Raw genomic sequence first — 22,456 nt, 5'->3', positions numbered from 1 at the left:
TTCACAGGAATAAAGATTAAACATTGAGAAGATGTTCATCTTCTGGAAATTTTAACCTGCCTGTTTTCTTAAAAGTTGCACTAGCTTAATTAAGTTGCCCTAAAATCATAAAAAAACTTTTTATTATTAAGTATGTAATCTAGTTCATCCAGAGAACTGTAAAACTTATGCAAATTAATTTGTTTCCTGTCTGGTTTACTACGATTGCATTGTCACATATAAGCAGACAAGCCACATGTGATTTCAATTAATCAGCTGGTAGAGGACACAGTATATGTGCAGTGACATGCAGATTGCTCTGGGGTAATTTACCTTTGAATTCACTGATAAGGTGTCCAGCTCTAAGCTCTTAATTCTTTCTGCTTGGATACTTAAACTGAGACAGTGAAATTCCATCCCAGCTTTGCCCTCCCTTCAGGCACCAGAGCCCTTGATTTTGTGAAATCTCTGTGGTTTTGGTTTTGCTGTAAGTTATGAGGCTGCATCAGGATGCCTCAACACTGTGGGAAAGGGCAATTATATTCCTTAATTGGTAAATATTTTTAAAGGAAATGCTTCTTGTCTGAAGGACATGGATCTTCCTTGTACCAAAAGATACTTTTGTGAAAAGCCTGAAATAATTCTTTGCAGCAAGAAAATGTTTATTTGAACAACTGACCAAAAGAAATATGTCCAAAGGTTATGACCACCACCAGCAAACTCAAAGGGTGACACAGTGTCTCTTTAGAGTGTTTATGCATTTAGCTGATAGCATTTCTCTGTATAATACCCATGAAGACATGGCTGAGAGAAGGGGGAAGTCATACAGATAGCATCCTCATCATAAACTCCAGACTAAGAGATATGTCTTTAATTGAGAAAAGATGATACTTTCTTGGATCTGACACTGAAATGATTACTCAAATCTGTAGTTTGTCAGGATTAACATGCTCTTTCTCATTCCCATCAGAAGTGGTAATTGGAAGCTTTCAGTAAGAAAGAGCATATTCATCTCCAGTCAGATAAGTCCAGTTTGCCACCACTTATTTCACTTATCCCATGTAGAGGATGATTTGATGATGCTTTATTTTCTCAGATCTCTTTTTTTTAACAGAACCACAGCCAACATAATCTATTTTAGAACTGGCTCAGGGTAAAAGTAATTTCTCATCTGAGCTGTGCTGCCTCAAATGATAGATTTGGGATTTCAAGACCAGTACTATTACCAGTCATTTCTTCAAGTGTTTGGAGAATCTCACCTCGAAAGAGGTAAAAACGGGCCACAAACCTTCATCTAAACTCTAAATGACCAAAAAGTGATTTACAGTTCTGCCACTGAGTGTTTCACCAAATGGTCGTACTAAACATAGTTATTTGCACAATACATTCTTTCAGGATTTACAAAACAACATGAATAAAATAGAGACTGTCCCATGTCTGGGCACAAACGTTGGCTCAAAGCATGTATTTCTGGAGGTCAAGGGATGTTTAGTAACTTGTTTTATTATATTCAGATATGTATTTTTATTTCTAGTAGAAAGCATGCCATAAGAAAAGCCCGTTATTTAAAATGAACTCACTAGAAACACCAAACAGCTGGAATGATTCTAGTACAAAATTATCCATCTTCTCTGTGAGTCTTTCCCCTTCTTTTTTATGGCCACCCAAAAATACACAGCTGCCTCTAGACTTCCTCAAAAATGCTGAGGAACTTCCCTTTTGTAGAAAACTTCCATCATTCCTGTTAGTGTGGAGGCACTTCTCGTCCTTTTTCTCTGCAGATGTGAAATGCAGTGATGGTCACCTCTTGTCACATGACAAGGCATTTTAAAAGTACAAAAATGTGGAATAAAATCTCATATATCCACTTTCTATGAACATAATAATGAATTAGAAAGTCCAAGAGTACTTTCATACTATATCCCTGATTGCAAAGCATTCATTTCGTATAATTTATACTTTAGGAATAATCTTATTTTTAAACCTTTTTCCCAAGATTCTATTTTAAAATCCTACTTTCTCTGAGTGAGTTGAATTCCCACATACTGCTGAGTCCAGTCATACAAATGAAAGTCAATGGATGTGCTTCAGTTAAATATTCAGGAACGGTGGTAGAGAAAACCTCATTATGGTCCCATCTACAGGGCAGTAGGTTTTAAACTTGCCACTTGACAGAGGATCTATTCTCATCACTTCATCAATTACAGATTCCATGCTTCAGGCAGTCCTAAAACTGATCTTCTTTTGAACATTTAAAGTAGGCAGGAGCAGGCTGGCCAATACCTTTCATTTTGCCCAAAATGCATTAGGCTGCTTCTGAATATTAGCTTAATGATCTAGAATGGCAAAACTGCTAATGGATGCAAGGTGCTCTTGAGGAAGTTAGTAAAATGTTCTTAAATGTCTTATCAGGTCTGTCTTTTCTCTCACTGGAGCAATTCCTGAGGACAGGCACTTATGTTTGCTTTGAATCTTTCATCTTTTTAATTTATGCATAACAAACAAATAACTAGATGAAAGCTATTTTGCCTGAAGTTACTAAATATTTCATATTATCACTAATCAGTGCCTATAGCACACCTTTTCAGCCTAGACAGCAAAGAGGTAAGCATCTCAAAACCAGCTTGATCTGTAGGCAGGTGTCAGGAGATGCTTTCAAGGTCGTTTCCCTGCCTGTCTGAGAAAACAACAACTGAGTTGTAATGTGGCATGAAAAATGAGAAGCCATTTCAGAGTGGGAAAATTTGCAAAGTAAATATTTTTTATTTCTCCCTGCCTATTTTGAAGCCTATATATTATAATAATGCTTAGTTAAATATAAAGACTTATAGAGAAATGTCCATGAGGAATTGTATTTAAGTGCAACTAAACCTGTGAAATTGCAGGGGTAAAGACTATTGCCAATACATCATAAAGGTGAATCTAGGACTCTAATTACTAGCAAAGCAGAGCCATCCTAAGTGTTCTCATAGAAATGTTGTTTTGCAGTAGATATCCTTAGACTGTGCTGCTTTCAATTGTCATGGATGCTTTGGCTCACCAGCAACTGAATGCCATCCCAAGGAGCATTTCTGCTACTGCTGTGTGTTCATTAAAGGAGATGCTTTAAAAGCTGAGGAGAAGACAGACTCAAATTAAGAAACCTAAAGTCAGACTCAAAGTAAGAAAACTAAAATCCAATCACAGCTTTTAAAGGCAAGTTCCCTTTCCAGCCTGTTTGAAAAGTAGCTACCTGATCAGTCAATTTACAAGTCTCAGATACACAATAGATTTCCAAGAAACAGGTAACTAACAGATCTGTAGCTATTTCTAGCACCACTATATCTTGAAATGTCCATTCTTTGGAAGGAACTAAAAGGTTTGCTCTTAAATTTTTCTCTTACAGCCATAAACTACTCAGTTCCAGTACACCTGTGCACAGTGACCAAAGGGGTAATATGGAATCATGCTTTGTTTAAGATGCATATTAAGCTTAACATGAACATTCTGACTTGAATGCATTACACCAAATCCCTTCTTCTCCTGAAAAGCAGTGCTCCTTTGGCCTTCTTCTAGATTTTCAGGAAAGAAATTATAGGCTGTGATAGTGCAGAAACCCTTCTGTACAGACTAGTCAGAGTCATAGTAATCATTTCAACTTTCCTGGACAAAGTGGCAAACCTGCATGTTTAAGGAAGTATGAAAATATTGTTCCCTCTCATTTTTAGGCTCCTACATAAATAAACATTTCTGAAGTCACAACTATGTTTTTTCAGTGTGACTGTCACAGCAAATGTTATTGAAGGTATAATCAGCTGTTACTTCTATGCAGCTCATATCATTTGACATGTAAGATTAGGCAGCTGTATAAAGTTATCTAATGGTGTGTGAAACTCTCTGGAATTAAGACCTGTATTAATTAGAAAAAAATTGATGCAATTACATTAAGTGAAGACATTTCTACCTTCCATTTATATTTTGATATATTTTGCTTGTGGTCTGTTTATGTTGTGTTTCTTTGTTTGTTTTTTTATTAGAGGACAACAATGGATGGTCTCTGCAATTTGATAAACATTATACAAAGGACAAATACAATAAACTGAAGTCTCTGTATGCATTTCAGACAAAGACACCTGAGTGCTGTAAGTAAATTACAGATATTATTTTATTACTGCTGATTCCTAGAAAGAAATACAGAGCAAATATATTCTTAGCAGGAAATTTAGTGCTGTTTCATTTTTAGTTAAACAGCATAATATCTCAAATGAACAAATGCTAATTTGAAGCTAATTTCAGTTTCATTAAGGATGATTCATTTTGTGCAAGAAAAGTGTCAAACAAATTTTAATTAGCATATGCCAATTAGGAGGACAATATAAATGTTTATCTAAATATGCTGATACTGCTGGAGAGACCATAGAACTGGCATGTATTTCAGAGTGAAATGAAGGCAACATTGCTCCCAGTTCATTTCTTTGTACATCAAATGAAATTTGCAAACCTCCACTATTTACACAGGTCTTTGCAGAGACTTTTTGATTCTGCTGTCTACTATGATGAGCAAAGACTTCCTGACCCATTTTTGGCCTATTTTCACCCATGGAAATTGTGTTCCTTCTAGCAATAAGATTGCTGAATAATCTAAAGAAGTGTTGAAAAAATCATATTCCAGATTCCTGCATATCATGCCTAAGGTTCAAGAGCTTTTACAAGCTCTTTCACAGCAGTAATATAATTTTTGTGTCCCTTTATATTTATTGTTAGATTCCTCCAAAGTCTAAATCAATTTTGTAAAAACATTTGCCTTCATTGTGTTTAAAAGAGCCTGCTATGTCTGTCTTTGTGTTTGTTGTTCTTTTATACCCTATTTCTTTTCTCCACATGCTATCACATCTCACATGCCACCCTTTGCCCTGACCATGTTCTTGCTCTCCTGCAGTGGCTGGAGATGTGCCAGCAGAGTGCACCTGCCAGGGCCTGGAGGTTTTCTGTGATGCTGCCAAACTACGTGCTGTCCCATCCGTCTCTGCAAACATAACCATATTGTAAGTAGAGAAGTCACCTGGTCTCTTGCTCTGTTCAGGTTTGACTGTCAATCCTACAACTTTTTACAACTACAGCCTCATAATTATCATCAGTTGATGCTTGGGAAGCACTGTGCCTCTCTGTTGACAAGTACCTTAATATTTTAAGTACAGATTTTCTTTAAACAAAAGGGGAGAAAAGAAACTAAGGAACCAAAAAACTCTGTGAACTGATCATTTCATGTTTGCAACAGTGACTTCAGCTACAAACAATTTCAGAATAAAGGAAAATCTACAAAAGAAATGCTTCCTTTTAAGACAAAATGCTTAGAACCTGTTTCTTTTGCTATGATCATGCCAATATTCCTAGTCTGTGTTCCTGTCAATAAAGTCAATAACCTTGAACTTGGTGGAACTCCCTGCTGGAGCAAATCTATTTAGATCTCATTTGATGTTTCTGAATATGCTGTTATTTAAAAGGATTTAATTGGTCTGACTCATCATGCAGATATGTATTTGTAAGCCAAACTGTTTTTTAAGAGACCAGAATATGGCTGATGTGCTCTTGATTTGCACATTGATGTTTGAGAAGCAGTTTTAGGTGTGGTGAGCAGGGAGCAGCATCCCATGTCCTTACCTGAGGAGCTCCCCCACAGATCCAGGTCATGGATCTTTCCTTTTGGTACCAGCCTGTGTTCAGGTTCTCCTGGTTGGGTCCACCTTCAAACACTGCAACCATTCATAACAAAAACTGATGCGGAATGTCAAACATCTATTTAAACTGGCTTCTGGCTCAGGGTCGGAAAAGAGTTCAAAAATACTGACCCAATTCTACCTGTAGAAACAGCAGAATTCAGCTGGCTTTCAGGCTAAATTCTCTTCTAATCAAACCACATCCTATAGGAATTTTGTTCTTGACAGGACTCTTGAGTGTCTCCAGTGGAGATGGGACATAGGGATATATGAACTGGGAAATACACTCTGTATGCACTTGAGGTTTGAAATAAATCTGTTGTTTATATTCAAATCTTTTTCATTCTTAGATTTAACTATTATTTTGCCAGTTTTTCCTGGGGACATGGATTTTATTATTATTATTATAATGTATTTTTCTTACTGTTTTAAATAGATACAAGCATACAGAAAAACAGAAGTAGCATGTTCAGAAGGTTTCATGTTGCTTTTGTTGTTTGGCAGAGTGAGAGCTGCCCTTATTAAATAACAAAAAGTGCTGTAGGAACCTGGGACAATAGTTTTACTGTATGCATTCATTCCTACAGGTCTTTTCAGAGGAATCTGCTGAGGAAACTTTCTGCTGATGTTTTCAAGAAATACCAGGATCTCAAAAATCTGTAAGGGAGTGATATAACATAAAATACCTATCTAGTGTCTTAAACATTCATCCTTTTCTTCTTCCATATGTGCACCTTAACATTAAAGTACCAAAAGTCTGGTTTGTCTCACCCTTTGGTACCTCATGTGTGCCCTGTTTTGCTCAAGTACCTTGATTTGACATCTGTCTTTTTGCAAGGCCATAATTTCTGCATTTTCAATGGCTTATGTTTATGGACTGGTTTATACCAGAAAAACACTAAACTTTAATTTTGTGGGAAGGATGCTACATTTATAATAAATATGCCAAATCGAATTAAAGTAAGTTGATTGATTTATTCTGGCAAAAAAGTTTGGAAACTCAAATTTCCCATTATCATGGAACGTTCATTCCCATGGCACATGGTTTCACTCCTAGTTATGTCTGGTATTGATTTGATAATGCCCAAAGTCAAATTATTAAGGCAATATAATACTGTGTTATGTTTTCCAGTGTGTAACATACATACCGTTCAAAACTCATAGCCTTAAACAAGTTTTCTTTATATAGAAGTAGTGAAATAAAAATTAAATGCAGAAGTCTGGAGTAGGGCTTCTATGTAACCTATTCCAAGTGTTCTTTCATGGGAACTGTGCTACACTGCAGCACCATCTTGTGTTCTGAAAGTTAAGTCCCAATATGTCCCTTAAATTCCTGAAAGGTAAGTTTTCACTAAAATAAATAAATCCATACCTATCTATATATGCATAAAAATTTGATTCTAATATCAATTTCACACCCTTCTGATTGATAATTTTACATTTTTCAATAGATCTTGAGCAGTGTTTGGCAGAAACACATTTTGTAAAACCAATGTCCGATTTCTTACTGCTTTCCAGCAGGAATGCATCTACATGCCTCATTAGGTGGAATTTGATTTAAAGTAACTATGTTTAAATATTATTCAGAGAATAATGTTATAATGCCTTTAAATTATTTGAAAAAAATTGGCATTTGCAGTTGATATTTTTCAATTCATTATTTCATCAAAGTAAATAAAGAAATACAGAATTTTTTTAATAGTATCTTTAGTTTACAGGAGATCAATAAGTTTTGCTGGATATTTTTAAATATATTATCTTACTAATACAATGTTTTGATAATTCTCTAATACCACAAAAAAAATCAAATTTTTTTTTTTTACATTTACTGTACAAAATTTTGGTTTCAGCAGAGATCTTGGTAAATTCAGAGATCACAGAGGTGAGCCCTGAAAGGTTAGGACCTAATCAAGTAGATTTTAAACCATCACTCCACTGTTCATCTTTGGCAAAGCAAGGATCCATTGGAATTATTTTTATGATTTTGCTCTTTGCATGAATTTCTTTAAAAACAACCTTGCAATCTTTCCAGCTATAGCTGTGAAATGGTTATTGTCAAATTCAAGGTGTAACAAATATAACAGCTTCTTTTAAATTATCAAATGTGCATTCAGTTTAGCTGATAGATTTTAATTGGTTACTTATGTTTGCTTTAACTTCACTTGTTTAGAGAATAAATTGTTTTGGGTTTGCATCTTCTTAGGTATCTTCAGAATAATAAAATCAGAGCCATATCTGAACGTGCTTTCAAAGGCTTATACAACTTGACAAAACTGTAAGTATTGCTTTTAGAATACTGAAGTAAAAAGTTTCAGGCAGAGTTCTGAGAATCTCTCTCTCCCTGGTTACATAATAGGAGCTTGCAAAGTGGTCCAAAACTTTAATCCAGTGATTGAATTGAGAAGGCAAAGACAGATAAGGAGGTCTCTGTGCAAGTTTATCTGGCAGGACAGTATTTTGAAAAGAAAAGCTGGCTCCATAGTTTGATTCTATTCCCCAAATCCTCAGGATGGAAGAAGGAGACAGTATGGTAGTTACACTGCAGAGAGCCAAAGAGAATGAAGAAAGAGTAAAATGAAAGTGAGAGCTTGTGATGGGTGAAAATTCTTTTGCACAGTGTTTTGGTTTACAAATGCAATTCAAAGTAACCAGTATAGGTGATGAAAGGAACATTTTTTTTCTTTATTTTGCAACAACTTGTTGAAAGGTGTTTCTAACTTTTAAGGGAAGTGCTCAGTGAAAGATACAACACATAAATTGCACTGTTTGGTTCAGAACTTTTACTGCAATGTTTTCAGAAGGAAAGTTTTAGCAATGTGCAAATCAAAGCTGTACCTCTTATTGTTTCCATCACACAAGTGTGGCTGAATAACTGTTATTACAGCTGCTGTTATTATCTTCCCAGACCATTTATAGTACCCCTCCCCATTCATTTTCAGCTTTTCTTTTTCCATTATTCTGGTATCTACATTTATGACTAATATCCTTAGCAAAGACTGAATGGGATCCTGGAAACTTTCATGGAACAAATCACTCCACAGAAGGAAACTGGAAAGGGTCTAAAATATGACACAGTGAAAATATTTAGCTGGCTGTACTTTCTTATAGATAAGACAAAGTGCTGTACATAATTGCTCTTAAAATCCTAACTAGAAAGAGTCCTGCCTTGCTCTCAAACAATGGCATGAAAATCACCAAAGTTAAAAAAATTATATTAACAAAAGAGGAGTATTCTGGCAAATTATCAAGGAAAAATAATCTTAAAACTCATTTTCATGTGTTTGCTGCTAAATAATCATTCCATTCATTCATCTTTGGTTGGTCTTGTTTTAGATATCTGAGCAACAACAAGATAACGAATTTGGAGCCTTTTGTCTTTGCAGACCTCCACAGACTTGAATGGCTGTATGTTGTTTTTCTATTTGTATATTTATTTACTCAATAATTAATTAATTTTTATATATAATTAAATATTTTGATTGCTTTCATTTTTGTGCATAGCATTACTTTGGACTAGCTAATAACTCCTGTTACGCTGTGCAAGGTAAAAATGCAATTGGCTTTGGTGAGAGCAGAAAATAGCTCTTGAGCCTTAATGACTTCAATGACTGATAACTTTCAACAATGGCAAAAAATGTTTATTAGTAATTGCTCGTTACAAAAGAATATAGTAAGTAACCTAGGTACTATAAAGCAGTAGACAGATATTTTTTGGGCAGGTCTTTTCCTGTAAATACTGCTTAAAATGTCCAGACAAAATTACTCTCATAACCTGAAATATTGGCTCATTACTGCTTTTCGGAGAGATTTTGAATAAGTTATTAAAAATAAGCAAATACTGTCTTACATTCTCCTGCCTGTTTGGGGCTGTTGGATTGCCACAGAATAATGTTAAGTTGGGCTGCTTTGTTTTTACAGAGAATCCTATCAAAGTGTCCTGATCAAAGGATTTAAAAGCCTCAAAAGAAAACACTTTTTTCTAAGTTGAAAGAAATTATTTTCCCTAAGTTACTTTTTTTTATTATTTTTTTCTGAAAGGAAATTAATATCTTAAACCATCAAGGAATAGTGTGTTCATTTTTATAAGCAGTTTGACTGGACTTTTGAAGAAATTCACTACAAAGCATGTTAACTTTTATTCTCTCTTCAATTTAAGACTGCAGTCAATTATCAATCTGATACATGTTTTGCTGTAATTTATAGGATAATTGAAAACAACAGGATAAATCGAATCTATCCATTAACATTCTATGGACTCAAATCCCTTATTCTTCTGTAAGTATGAAACAAGAGAAAAAAGGCTCTGTAAAAAAAAATTAAGAGGAAAGGCATATGCATATAAACAACTGTGTTTGCTCACCCCGGAGTGCCAGCAGTACACCTGCAGCTTTCCCTTACCCCAGGCAAAATGTGCTAGAGTGGGAGGATTTTGGCAGCAGGGGACATGGAATGTCTGGAAAAGTATAGGGAGAAGGGTGAGGAAAGTGATAAAAGGTGTCACTGAGAGGGCAGGGCCGAGGCAGCTGCAGCTCCAGGTGTCCTCCAGAGCCATGGTGGGACAGGAGGAATCCCACAGTCCCTGCCCCTGGTGGCAGCCCGACCCCCCTCCCCAAGAGCCTGTCTGTGATCTGCCACTGCCCTCTCCAGCCTGAAAGATGAGGGAAACCTCCCCCAATATCCCACTTCCTCCATCACCCACAGAACTTATATGTTCTGACTGAATAGTAGATTTGTATTGGATTTCTACATTTCATTTCAATAGCAGTGAAGTGGTGTGAACATCTTTCCTTTACCTGGACATTAGCAAGCTAAGGATAAAATATTGCTGCACAGTATGCCACAGAGAAAATATGTGAATGTTGAAGAAAATAATACCTCTTTCAAAACTATTCAAGATTGGAATGACTTTTTTTCAGAAGTGCATAAGAGACATGCATTTTTCTATGATGTAACTGTGCAAATATAACCAGCTGTACTAATCCTCTTTTTTTTTTTTTTTTTTAGAGAGATGATGAATAATTCTCTTGCTCGTTTGCCCGACAAACCTCTGTGCCAATACATGCCAAGATTAAACTGGCTGTAAGTCTACCTTGTTTCACTGGGAAAATATTATTTTGTTGTCTTTGTAAGGCAGTTCCACACCACTTTTTCTTATGGGGAGCTGGATCTTGCAGAGTGCCCGCTGGGTCACTGCAGGGCTGATGGCCTGAAGTCATCAGTTGAGTGTGCAGAAGTGTTACATGTCTGCCTCCCACTCTCTTCTGTGTAGTCAAATTCTGGTAGTAGTTTTCCTCAATTGCCTTAGAATAAGTGCCTGAGTTTATTTTCAATGACTGATGGGGTTCTTTTATATCCCAGAGACCTTGAAGGCAACCATATCCACCACGTGAAAAATGCCACTTTCATGTCCTGCAGCACTCTAACTGTACTGTAAGTAATTGCATATGCTGGCTAGCCAGAGTGAGATGTGCTTATGCTGAACAGTCAAGTGGTTCATTACAGCTAATAGAAAAGTTTCCTGAGTATGGTGGTTATTCATCTCTTGAGGATATTAAATTAAAATATTTGGTTTGAAGTGAGCACCGCACAGAATATCTATTGTTTATATTTTACAGCGAAGTTCAGCATTGAAATATATAACAAGATTTCACTGAAGAGACTTTGGTGATACTAAGATACAGAAATTTTCATTATATCCTTTGTATTGGAGTCAAAGATCTCATAATGAGAACTAGCAAACAGAAAAAATACATAGCTTGTTGCTTATTTTAATTGGCTGGTGGGTTGACTGCCTCATCAATTTTAGAATTTTCTCCAAAGTTTCTTCAGTGATGAGGTAACCATCTTCAAAAAATCCCTTCTACTTTTTGGTAGATCAGTAGGCTCCATGGTGTCACTTTCAATTCTTAGCTCTTCTCCAGTACCCATGTTCTTGGCTTTCTAAGCTCAGTGGCAGATGAAATAGGGGTGAAAGGAACATTTCACAACCGTGTACCTGTGTCTGAGACAGGATTAGGTCACAAGTCTTTCAGCCCACTTAACCTTCCTCCTGCCCTCAGGCAATTTGCATCAGCCTTCCATGGATGCACATGTGTGTATGTGTACATATATATATGTAGAAGTACATGCATGTATAGGCAAAAGAAAAAAAAGTTATTTACCAAATGATAAAATGGCAAACTTCTAGATGCAATTAGCTTGTTAACTGAATTGAGCAAATATTTGAAGATACAGAGAACTTTTAAAGCTTATAAAATCTTATATTCAAAATTAAATAGACACCAAGAAGAAGAAACATAAGTTTGTTTTATTCTTTCAGGGTGATGAGACGAAATAAAATCAGTTCCCTAAATGAAGACAGCTTTTCCTCTCTCCAGATGTTAGATGAATTGTGAGTAGATTTCTTCTCTTTTTTATAAAAACACACAGTTTTGTGATTTATATTAGAAACAGCATTCATCATAAATTCTATTTCATATATGCTCTGGAGATGGCATCCTTCCTTAGGCTATTTTTTTAAAGATATATTTAACAGGAAAGAAATAATCAATAAAATACATCATGTGTACCAATCATATTGGGGCTTTTCTCACATTATGTTCCCTGAATATAATAATATTAATTATCCTTTTATCATTACAATCTAGGTGCATGTGTGCCTTCAGTGTCTTTTAGGCCAGTTTGACGGTTTTGGTTGGACTGAGACCTTTATTCCTCTTTTATTAGGATTTCTGCACAGTGAAAGTAAGATGAAAGGTAGAAATAAATGCAGTTTAGCCCATGTGGATACATTCCCATCATGAAACAATATGTTTAATTAATTTTTAAGCTTCTGCAAGTCAAATTAATGGTATTTTACTTTCTTTTTGATGGAAATAAAATAACAATAAATTATGTATCTAACAGTATATCTGAACTAATGAGACAAAGCAAGATCTGATAGCTCTAGCTTCCCACCGTGTTTTAACATCATTCTTTTATAGTCCAGATTTCAGATAACCTATAGAATAAATTATATCCTATTTGACAAATAAAATTGTGTATATTGAAACTGCAAAACTATTCAGTAAAATTACTGTGTGTAGTAAGAACTTACTATGATCTGTGTGTTTCTGCAGAGATTTGGGTAGCAACAAGATTGAATCACTTCCTCCATATATATTTAAGGAACTAAAGGAGCTTTCACAACTGTAAGGATTCTTGTTTATTATTATACATAACTGTACATTCTTCATTTGATATGATGCTTTCAGTCATATGTGTCAAAAAAGAGTACATTTGTTTGTATGCATCATTTAAGCTCTGCCTAAAAAACACACCAAAAGGAATTTTATATAGCATTTTGTCCAGAATAATTTTGTCAAAGATGTGCATTTTCATGTCCCAAAAGACAGCATGTTTAAATTCTACTTTTCTAGATCTTGTTAGTCCATACAAGATGAGCTATGCTAGCTATATCATAAGAAATTAATAATTTCATGGAAACACTTAACATGATATCAGAATTTAAAAGTAGATTGACTTTATTTTTAGAACAAGCTGGGACATTCCAAAGTTATTTTTGTTGTGTTTACAGGAACCTTTCTTACAACCCCATCAAGAAAATACAAATAGACCAGTTTGATTTTCTAATTAAACTCAAATCCCTGTAAGTATCAAGTTTTTATATTTTAGCTATATTTTCTTTGTGATTTGCACATCTCCCTCAGTCAAACATGATCCAGAATATGTTTTGTAAGAAATTGCCCCTGAAGAGTTTAGAGGGATTTTTGCAGGTGCACTAACACAATAGCTCTAACTTGAATTCTGCCAGCAGAGCTCCTCCTAAAACTCTGAGATAGTGCAGCAATAATCTTGCAACTCTGAAATGATCCTGCAGTAGATTCAAGTACCTCTTCACTGGTCACTTCAGCTCTGAAGTAACCAACTTGGTATGCAGCACAGCATTGGTTCTTGTCAGGCATCACTTCAAAATCATAGAAAAGTTTGTTCTGGAAGTGACCCTTAAATGTTCTCTAGTTCAACTCCCCTGCAATGAGCAGGGACATCTTCAACTAGATCAGGTTGCTCCGAGCTCTGTCCAGCCTGACCAGGAATGTTCCCAGGCATGGGGTATCTCCCACATTTCTAGGCCACCCACTCCAGTGTTTCACCACCTATTCATAAAGAATTTTTTCCTAATATCTAGTCTAAATCTACCTCTTTTAATTTAAAACCGTTACCCCTTGTCCTATTGCAACAGACCCTACTAGCAATGGTTGTGGAGATTAAAAACCAGATGTTTTCTTGGACAGCAGTGCAGTAGGAGTTTATGGTTTGGCCTGATGTGATTATGTGTGAGCTGTAGCCAGCACTACACATACCTTTTTTGATCAAACCAGCTTCCTCACAGTGACTGGAATCCCCTGGCAAATTCAACTAAATTTGGTGAAGTCTAATGAACTGAAAATACTAAATCTATATAAGTGTTATGAAAATAAAGAGCTGAGCACAGAAAATAATAACCAATTACCTCCTTAACAGTCAAGCTACAGCATGATTTTATCATTTTATCTATTATTTAACACCAAAGAACTCATACAAATCAGTGATCATGGCCTTCATCCTGTTTTAGTTAAAAAAAAAAACTATTAAATCTTGAGATAGATCAACAGACAACTGTGTTTTGGCAGTTTATAGGACACCAGTTCCTTCTTTATCTGTTTGAAATAGTGGAAATAGTTGGGGAAAGCAATCCCTAGGATTCATTGCAGCACTTAAATAAAAGTGGCACAATTCCATGTTGGGGCTTTCTCACATCTGCCAGAAAAACTGCCCACCAACACACAGCAGCTAACCAGTTCTCCATTTTTGCCCAGATGAATTCAGAACTCACAGGAATATTACATTCACATCTTTGAACAATAAATCCAAATAAGGCTCCCCACAAGGAGAACTAAAGACCCTTGATCAGGTGCACACCTAACCAGAGAATAGGAGGGACTGGAAGGATACAGAACCTGAAGTTCTAAAAGAACATCTTACAGAGTTAAATTTTATTGATCTAGCACTGCAGGGGAAAAAGTATTACTGCTTTCATATATATAGGTATAAAATTTAAAATAAGGAATCCCACCTGTGTGTCACAAAAAAGCCAGCATTTTTTCTTACATGCTGTGTTCTGTGTCCCAGCTACCTGCTGGTTTTGACAAAAAGAAGAGACTGAGTTCTTGGGTTGGTTTGTTTGTCTAGTAAAGCAGTCCCTGGGACAAAAGAGAGAAGAGATGTGTAAAAATATTACTAGAACAAGTTTTTATTTCCCCAGAGATGATGAAAGAACATCAGTAGAATAGCACTTTGAAAGGGCGACATATTAATCAGACATTCATCAATTCTCATGACTGAGTGCAGCACTAAGAGTTTTCTTCATGAATCTGGAAGAACAGTGAGTTTATTAAAATTATTTGCAATTCCTTTTTGTTCCACTCCAGATTTACAAAGATTTTTTGGTCAGGTTTTACAGGGTTGACAGATTAGATGCAGTAAAGTTCTTCTTTAGTTTCTTATTGTCATAAAATCACAACTCAATGCTCAGAAAATTTGGGGTTTTGCCACTGAGTTTCTATGGCCTTTTACTGAGAATGTATTTTTACAGCAGCTTGGAAGGCATTGAAATTGCAAACATCCAGAGGAGAATGTTCAGTCCCTTGAGAAACCTTTCCCACATGTAAGTAGATTATTTTAGAAAGTTTGCTTTCTTTGGCCTGAATTTTACAATTACGGAATACTGGATAATTGAAAACATCTTTTCAAAAGATGTTTGAAAAGCAGCACGTTAGCAGTTGTCAAATTTTGACCATTTTTTATTTACTTTTCTTCTTTCAGAATATGTTTTCTGAGTAGTTATTAGATAATTTTGATATTCTGACAACCAACCTAGAATGATCTCTCATCTGTTTCTCACAACCAGATATTTTAAGAAGTTCCAGTACTGTGGGTATGCTCCTCACGTGCGCAGCTGCAAGCCCAACACTGATGGCATTTCCTCCCTCGAGAATCTTTTAGCCAGCATCATACAGAGAGTGTTTGTCTGGGTTGTATCTGCCATTACCTGCTTTGGGAACATTTTTGTTATCTGCATGAGGCCTTACATCAGATCAGAGAACAAGCTGCATGCTATCTCCATCATGTCTCTCTGCTGTGAGTACTCCATATCTGCAATATCTTTTTAGTCTGCTTGTAGCGTGTATGATATTTGTTATTATAGTATAGTAATGTATTTCCAGCATTGGATTAACTCTGCTCTTGTGGCCCTGCAAATGAAAACACAAAATGCTGTGGTTTATATACCAAGAGGTCTCATTAAATGCTGCCTTTGCCAGCTGGGACATTCCAAAGGTTTCATGTTTGATTTTCATGTCGTGGGAATTCTGTCAAATTCCCACTTTTTTTAGCAAAAAGAAATAAAATTCCAATATTTCAAATGCCCAAAACCCTATATTTTACTATGCATTTCTCAGTAAGTAGTGATTTCTGCATGTAATTACTGTGTTCAAGTATTCTATTCTTTGCACAAACAAAAGGTTGTTTATGCAAATATAGAAAATTAATTTGTCCTAACTCCCCAATATTAGGAATTGGGGTGATTTTTTTTTTATTTTAATCCTGAAAGCACGACAAGTTTATGGATTAAGTACTTGGCAATACAATCACTACAATCCTGAGTCTCTCAATACAGGAGAGTCAATAAGTATTGCACAAATGCAATTAGATGCATTTTGAGAGGTAGCTGTCAACGTTGTCTAAAATTATTGCAACATTTCTAAATGCAGCATGTTGGTGATTTTGAAACTTTGTTTTTCCCATGAAACAATCTGAATACTATGCAAAATTTTTAGCAAAATACCCATGAAGTCTTCAGTTCTGTGTTGACAGGTCATCTCCCCTTACTAGTCTTAGAAGACTATGCACATGAGTTTTGAACTAGCAAAATGTGGAAAAAATAAACTTCGAATCTAGCAGAGATGGCAAACTCAAAGAAAATTATCTCTTAAGCCAAATGTTAATATAGAAATAAATAAAGAAATAAGACCTAATAAAAAAGGATTACAATAATATTTCTATAAATAAAGCTATATATTTTTCTATCTGCAAAACAATTTTACCAGAGCTTAAAAAAATGGAAACAAGTATGAAACATGAACTGTCAGACCAAATGAAAAGGAAAACAAAAAAAAGAAAAAATTATATAATTACTTAATTACTAAGTAATTACTATAATTAAGAAATTATAATTACTTAATTGTAATTCATTACATAATTGTAATTCATAGTACTATTCCAGATGAAATATTGATTTGATATCTATGTAATATTGATTTTATATCTATTTTATATCTATATCTATGTAGTAGCTTACTTGTAAGTAGATACTTATGTATTTATTCATGTGTGTATGTGTGTGTCTATTTTCCAAGATACATGTACAGAGAGAATGGGAAATTCAGATGTGTAAATAATGATGTTAAGCACTGTGCCCACAGGTGCTGACTGTCTGATGGGGATATATTTATTTGTGATTGGAGCTTTTGATCTTAAATATCGTGGAGAATACAACAAGCACGCTCAGTTGTGGATGGACAGTATCCACTGTCAATTGGTTGGATCGCTGGCTATTCTGTCTACAGAGGTGTCAGTCTTACTGTTGACTTATCTGACTTTGGAAAAATACATCTGCATAGTTTATCCTTTTAGGTGCTTGAAGCCCAGAAAATGCAGGACAATTTCCATTTTGGTTCTTATCTGGATAATCGGGTTTGCTGTTGCTTTTATCCCACTGAGCAATAAGGAATTTTTCAGGAACTACTATGGCACAAATGGCGTCTGTTTTCCTCTTCACTCAGAACAATCAGAAAGTTCAGGAAGTCAGATTTATTCTGTTGTGATTTTCTTAGGTAAGTTGCTTTTCTTCTTTATGTGTTACTAGAGCTGCAAAGGAACCAAGTTTTCAAACAATTAAGATAGCTGTGATGTTCACACCTGCTCGGATTTAGATGCTTCAGCAAGCATTTAAAGACTATTTCCAATATAAATACTTTACTGTGTTAGATGTGTGCCTACTTATCTTAAAATGCATGAAGGGATGAGAAAGTAGAAAGAAATTTTTGATCATTATGTTCTTGAATTAATAGACTATGTTAGGGAAGTAGAGCAATGGTAAGGCTAGAGAAGAACTATTTAGTTTTAATCAGATGGCAATCTTTTGCCAGTTATCAGTGAATAAAATTAATACCTGAGTAGAGACAAAAATTCACTCTTCAGGATGAGGACAGACTCAGATTTTTTGGCCACTTAATTCCATGGGACTAGCAGTTTAGATGAAATATTCTTCTTTATTATCCAGAATGCAAATAGGTGATGTAGAATTGCAATTATTCTTTTAAGGTATAATTAATTTTAACTTTTAAACAGGTGTAAACTTGGCAGCTTTTATCATCATTGTGTTTTCCTATGGGAGTATGTTCTACAGTGTTCACCAGACAGCTATTATGGCCACTGAAATTCGGAATCATATTAAAAAAGAGATGATCCTTGCTAAACGTTTTTTCTTCATTGTATTTACTGATGCACTATGTTGGATACCTATTTTTATTTTGAAACTCCTTTCTTTACTTCGAGTAGAAATACCAGGTATGTCCTTTCTTTTATGAGGCTGTTTCAACAGTGCCTGCATGAAATGTTCCTTCTACTTCACAAGAAAAAATAATTTAATGAAATGAACTATGTTGCTGAAATTAACTTAATGTTCTATATCTATATATATGTACACACAATATAATGAACTATACAGTTTTGCTATTTGATTAAACTCTATTACTGTAATCATGAAAGATTAGCCACCTTTGAGTTACATAAAAATCTCCAAAATTCAAATCACTCAAGTCTATCTGCATATAATATCTATAAAGTGTACAAATATATTGGAAAATCAAGGCTGAGTTCCATTGGCTTTTCTCATCTTAGGACTTTTGCTGTTTCTGTTGCCTAAATGTCTTAGGACAATATAGTGTTTTCTATCTTGATTTAATAACGTAACTTATTCTGAAAAAATTCTTTTATTTTACAAGCTAGTATTTGTAGCTCAAATCATTAAGTCATATAATGATCTGCTTATCTTCTTCATGCTGTGAATATATTCCCATGTAAAAATAGTGTAACCTAAAAGACTAAAATTGCACTTTAATTTTTTCCTTCTCTTTGCAATACCAGTAGATGCCAGAAAAAAAGCCTCTTCGTGTGGGGCTTGTTAACCCTGTTAGAAAGGACATGTGAGCATGAACAGAACAATCAGCAACAGCGGATTCAGACTCAGTGTACAGATGTATGTCACAATATTACATTGGCAAGAAAATGTTTTAGCTCAGATGATTTTGCCTTATGTGCTGACCAGGAGGGTTGGGAGTTGAAATTTTCAAAGTTTGGGCTTGCATCTCAAATGTCTGGAAGTTACACTAATTATGTTAAATATTCAGTTATTTCAAATATTTTAAAATTGTTCTTCAAGAACAAGAAGCTCTCAAACCACCTATGATATTTGAAAGAAAATATTGTGAAAATTAGAAGCAGCTGTACTATAAGTCAAGAAACCTTGAAGAAGTCTTGCTGAATCACAGGGTAATCTTGGGTTCAGCAAATTGGTGTCCTGCGATAGATGAACCAGATTAAAGAGTAATTACTCAATTTGTGAAACTAAAGACATGACAGCTAGCTGTTCAAATTGACACAAATTGTAAACCTCCTTTGGTAGCATTTGCTTTGTGTTGGTGATACAATGTGACAGTTTTAGAACTAAGCACCTGCTTGTGTGCAAAACTGTAGCCAATGTGAATGGGTGTCAACAGGAATGTCTTGATATTGCAACAAAGTTGTAAAAGTGGAGAGGGGCATGGAGAGGAGTCCGGGAAGGAGACAGTCAATTAAGGTTTTCATGCCTCTTGGAACAGTTCTGTAACAATTTTATAAATCAAACAACCACAATGGAGGGCACCCACTGACATCTTCCAGCGCTTTAATCCTGTCCCTTCTCCACCTGCTCCTCAGGTAACTTAGCTCTCAAACACTAAAGGACGAGAAAGAGATGTTGTAAAGATGCACAGACTGACATAGGCAGACAGTGAACACAGAAACTCTTACCAACAGGAAAAGAAATAAATTAGGAAGATGTACACAATGCTCTTTTTCAGGAAGAGGAATGGAGAAGTCCTGGTGCAGAAGAGAAAACCAGGCTCTGAGGGGATACAGGGAATGGAGGATAGTTTTGCAGGACAGAATATCAGGGGCATGATTAGGACTGCATGTTATCAGTCCTGGGAAGAGGATGGGGAACAGAGATCACAGGAAGAGATAAGGAGCAAAGAAGAGACAGAAGGTTTTGGGGCAAAAAAAGGGGCTCAGAGCCAGAACATGAAGTCTGTCAGGGCAGAGGCAGATAGGGAGCTGTGGTATAAAAAAGAGGGATAAATGGAACTACTGGGAGAATAATAAATGTCAGCTTTTGCAGGGAGTACTGAAAACAGAGGGAGATAAAAAGCAGTGCAAGTGTAACAGAAAGAAGAAAAAGAAAAGCACCTGTTGTGCCAGGAGCTGAGCCTAAGAGCACATGATCTCCCCTTCTCACCAGCAAGCTGTGCTGCATTGGCATCAAGTGCTTATGCTAACTAAAGAATGCAAACACTGGGATGCATATTACAGCTGCCTCTCTTTTTCCCTCCCTAAGGTACCATAACTTCTTGGGTGGTGATTTTCATACTGCCAATAAATAGTGCTCTGAATCCTCTTCTCTACACTTTGACTACACGACCTTTCAAAGAAATGATTCACCAGGTTTGGTACAACTACAGACAGAGAAGATCCAAAAGAGGTAAAGGCAGCCAGAAACCGTACGGTCCATCATTCATTTGGGTAGAGATGTGGCCAATGCATGAAATCACACCAAAGGTTACGAAGCCTGTGCTTTGTACAGACTCTTCTGATGCTTCAGTGACTACACAGTCAACAAGACTGAATTCCTACACGTAATGACGGCTTGAGTCCTCACGGTGACATCGGCACTGTTAGTGTCACATCCGTGGGCTTGCTGCTTTACAGCCACGAGGAAAATGAGGGAGGTGTGACAGCAGGGCTCACCCGAACCACTGCGGGAAGGAGAGGGAGCCGGGTGTCTGTTTGCAGGTAGAACTGGCATTTCACCATCTCACAGCAGCACCTGACAGGTTTTTTTGACAGTTCATCCTAGATCAGAATGAGAAATCAGATATTTGGGGATTTTATTCTTCCAGAAGCCAAGAGTGTGGAAAAAACATGAATTGTCATTTGAAACATCTCACCCTGAAAGCAGATTGTTTGAAAATCATCTATTTATGGGGAAGTGTGTGTATGTGTGTGTGTGTGTATTTTCTATTTTCTTTTTTTCTTTTTGTAATTTCCCATTTCAACAGGTGATTTTTTAAAGAGTTAAAGGTTTCCTCATTAAGAAATGTATTTTCTTCTCAAAGTTTCTGACTGGCTCTATTTAGGCTGCATCATCTCTTAAAAGCTTTAAGGAGCAATAGCTGTAAGAAAAACATTCACATTTCATAATGAGGTCAGTTAACTATATTTGTCAAAGCCAAACAAGTGAAAATTATATTCCTTTTATAAATTTACAGACTATTTAACTCATGTAAAGGCAATAGTGAAGTGGTAATGATAGTTCTAATGCAGTTGCCAGGTTGGACAAGGCCCTGATCAGCCTGGTCTACTGGGAGGTGTCCCTGCCCATGGCAGGGAGAGGCTGGGACTAGATGATCTTTAAGATTCTAATTCAGGCAGAACCAGAACTGTGGTGAAGAAAAAAGTAAAAATAAGGGGTTTGGTTTGTTTGGTTGTTTTTTTTTTTCCCCAAGTGAGTGTCCCCCAGCTTTAACTTGTGGCAGTTTCTCCCTTCTTACTCTGGAAGGACTGGACTGAGTATCCCAGCACCTTGCTGCTGCTCTTTTCCTCACTTTTCTTAACAGGCTACCAAAAGTAGCTCACCACAGCTTGCAGACTTCAACGAATACCAGTCTTTAGATGTCTCTCTATGTACAAGGGAGATGGTCAAATAGAAAATTATCAGTCTTAATAGGTGTCATGACATGTACATTTTAATCACTTTGTACATGACTGGATGCATTACAGTTAAAGTAATTTAAAGACCACAGCCATTCAGCACTTTTTGAAGCATTATTTTACTTCCCAGAATTACAAGGGTAAAATAAAAAACATCCCATCTGAATCAATCCCCTAGAGGCAGTTCCTTCACACATTCTTAATGAAGAGAATGTTTTCTATTATGAATTATTACAACTTCCCTTCTTGTTTCAGTACCGTATTCAGTCTGATGGCCTAGAAGCCCAAAAAGGTAAAAACAGCTTCTTTTTTGTATTGATTTGAAACTATTTAAAATTAAGTTAAAAGATACTTCCAATGTTTGCACTTAACTTCTTAGTGGTATAAGAAGTAAAATTTTGAAAAAGTGTGGCTCACACTTCAACTGTTTACAGAACTTTTGATTATCTTTTGATTTGAAACTGAAGATTAAGCATCTTGTTTCCACTACTGTATGTTCTACTGAAATAAAATATTATCTGCTTAACAAAACGACTCCTTTTCCAAGCTGTTCAGCAACATTTCGGGTTGTTGGGGTTAAAAACACTTGAGCAAAATCCTGCCACATGGATTGTCTTTAGGACAATTAGAACTCAATTCAATGGAAGTTCCTT

General features: G+C 35.8%; 1 protein-coding gene across 6 annotated transcripts in view; it reads left to right on the top strand.

Annotated features, from left to right (window-relative positions):
• RXFP1 (relaxin family peptide receptor 1) overlaps positions 1–22,320 on the top strand; it is a 90,627-nt gene extending 68,307 nt beyond the window's left edge. For 3 of the 6 annotated variants that reach the window (XM_064710771.1, XM_064710770.1, XM_064710768.1), the window contains 16 exons: positions 3,996–4,100; positions 4,898–5,003; positions 6,263–6,334; positions 7,879–7,950; positions 9,009–9,080; positions 9,879–9,950; positions 10,680–10,754; positions 11,034–11,105; positions 11,995–12,066; positions 12,794–12,865; positions 13,252–13,323; positions 15,310–15,381; positions 15,625–15,854; positions 17,198–17,608; positions 18,126–18,344; positions 20,431–22,320. In XM_064710771.1, coding sequence (XP_064566841.1) covers positions 3,996–4,100; positions 4,898–5,003; positions 6,263–6,334; positions 7,879–7,950; positions 9,009–9,080; positions 9,879–9,950; positions 10,680–10,754; positions 11,034–11,105; positions 11,995–12,066; positions 12,794–12,865; positions 13,252–13,323; positions 15,310–15,381; positions 15,625–15,854; positions 17,198–17,608; positions 18,126–18,344; positions 20,431–20,732 — 2,096 coding nt within the window. In that variant the 3' untranslated portion in view covers positions 20,733–22,320. Of the gene's footprint in view, positions 1–3,995; positions 4,101–4,897; positions 5,004–6,262; positions 6,335–7,878; positions 7,951–9,008; positions 9,081–9,878; positions 9,951–10,679; positions 10,755–11,033; positions 11,106–11,994; positions 12,067–12,793; positions 12,866–13,251; positions 13,324–15,309; positions 15,382–15,624; positions 15,855–17,197; positions 18,070–18,125; positions 18,345–20,430 lie in introns of those variants that run through there. The other 3 variants (XM_064710769.1, XM_064710772.1, XM_064710773.1) reach the window with 3 other exon arrangements.
• The last annotated feature ends 136 nt before the right edge of the window (positions 22,321–22,456 follow it).

The sequence above is a fragment of the Zonotrichia leucophrys genome, chromosome 4, assembly GCF_028769735.1.
Source record: "Zonotrichia leucophrys gambelii isolate GWCS_2022_RI chromosome 4, RI_Zleu_2.0, whole genome shotgun sequence".
Lineage (NCBI taxonomy): Eukaryota > Metazoa > Chordata > Aves > Passeriformes > Passerellidae > Zonotrichia > Zonotrichia leucophrys.
Note: the sequence above shows the minus strand (reverse complement) of the source record. Positions and strands in the feature narration are given on the sequence as shown.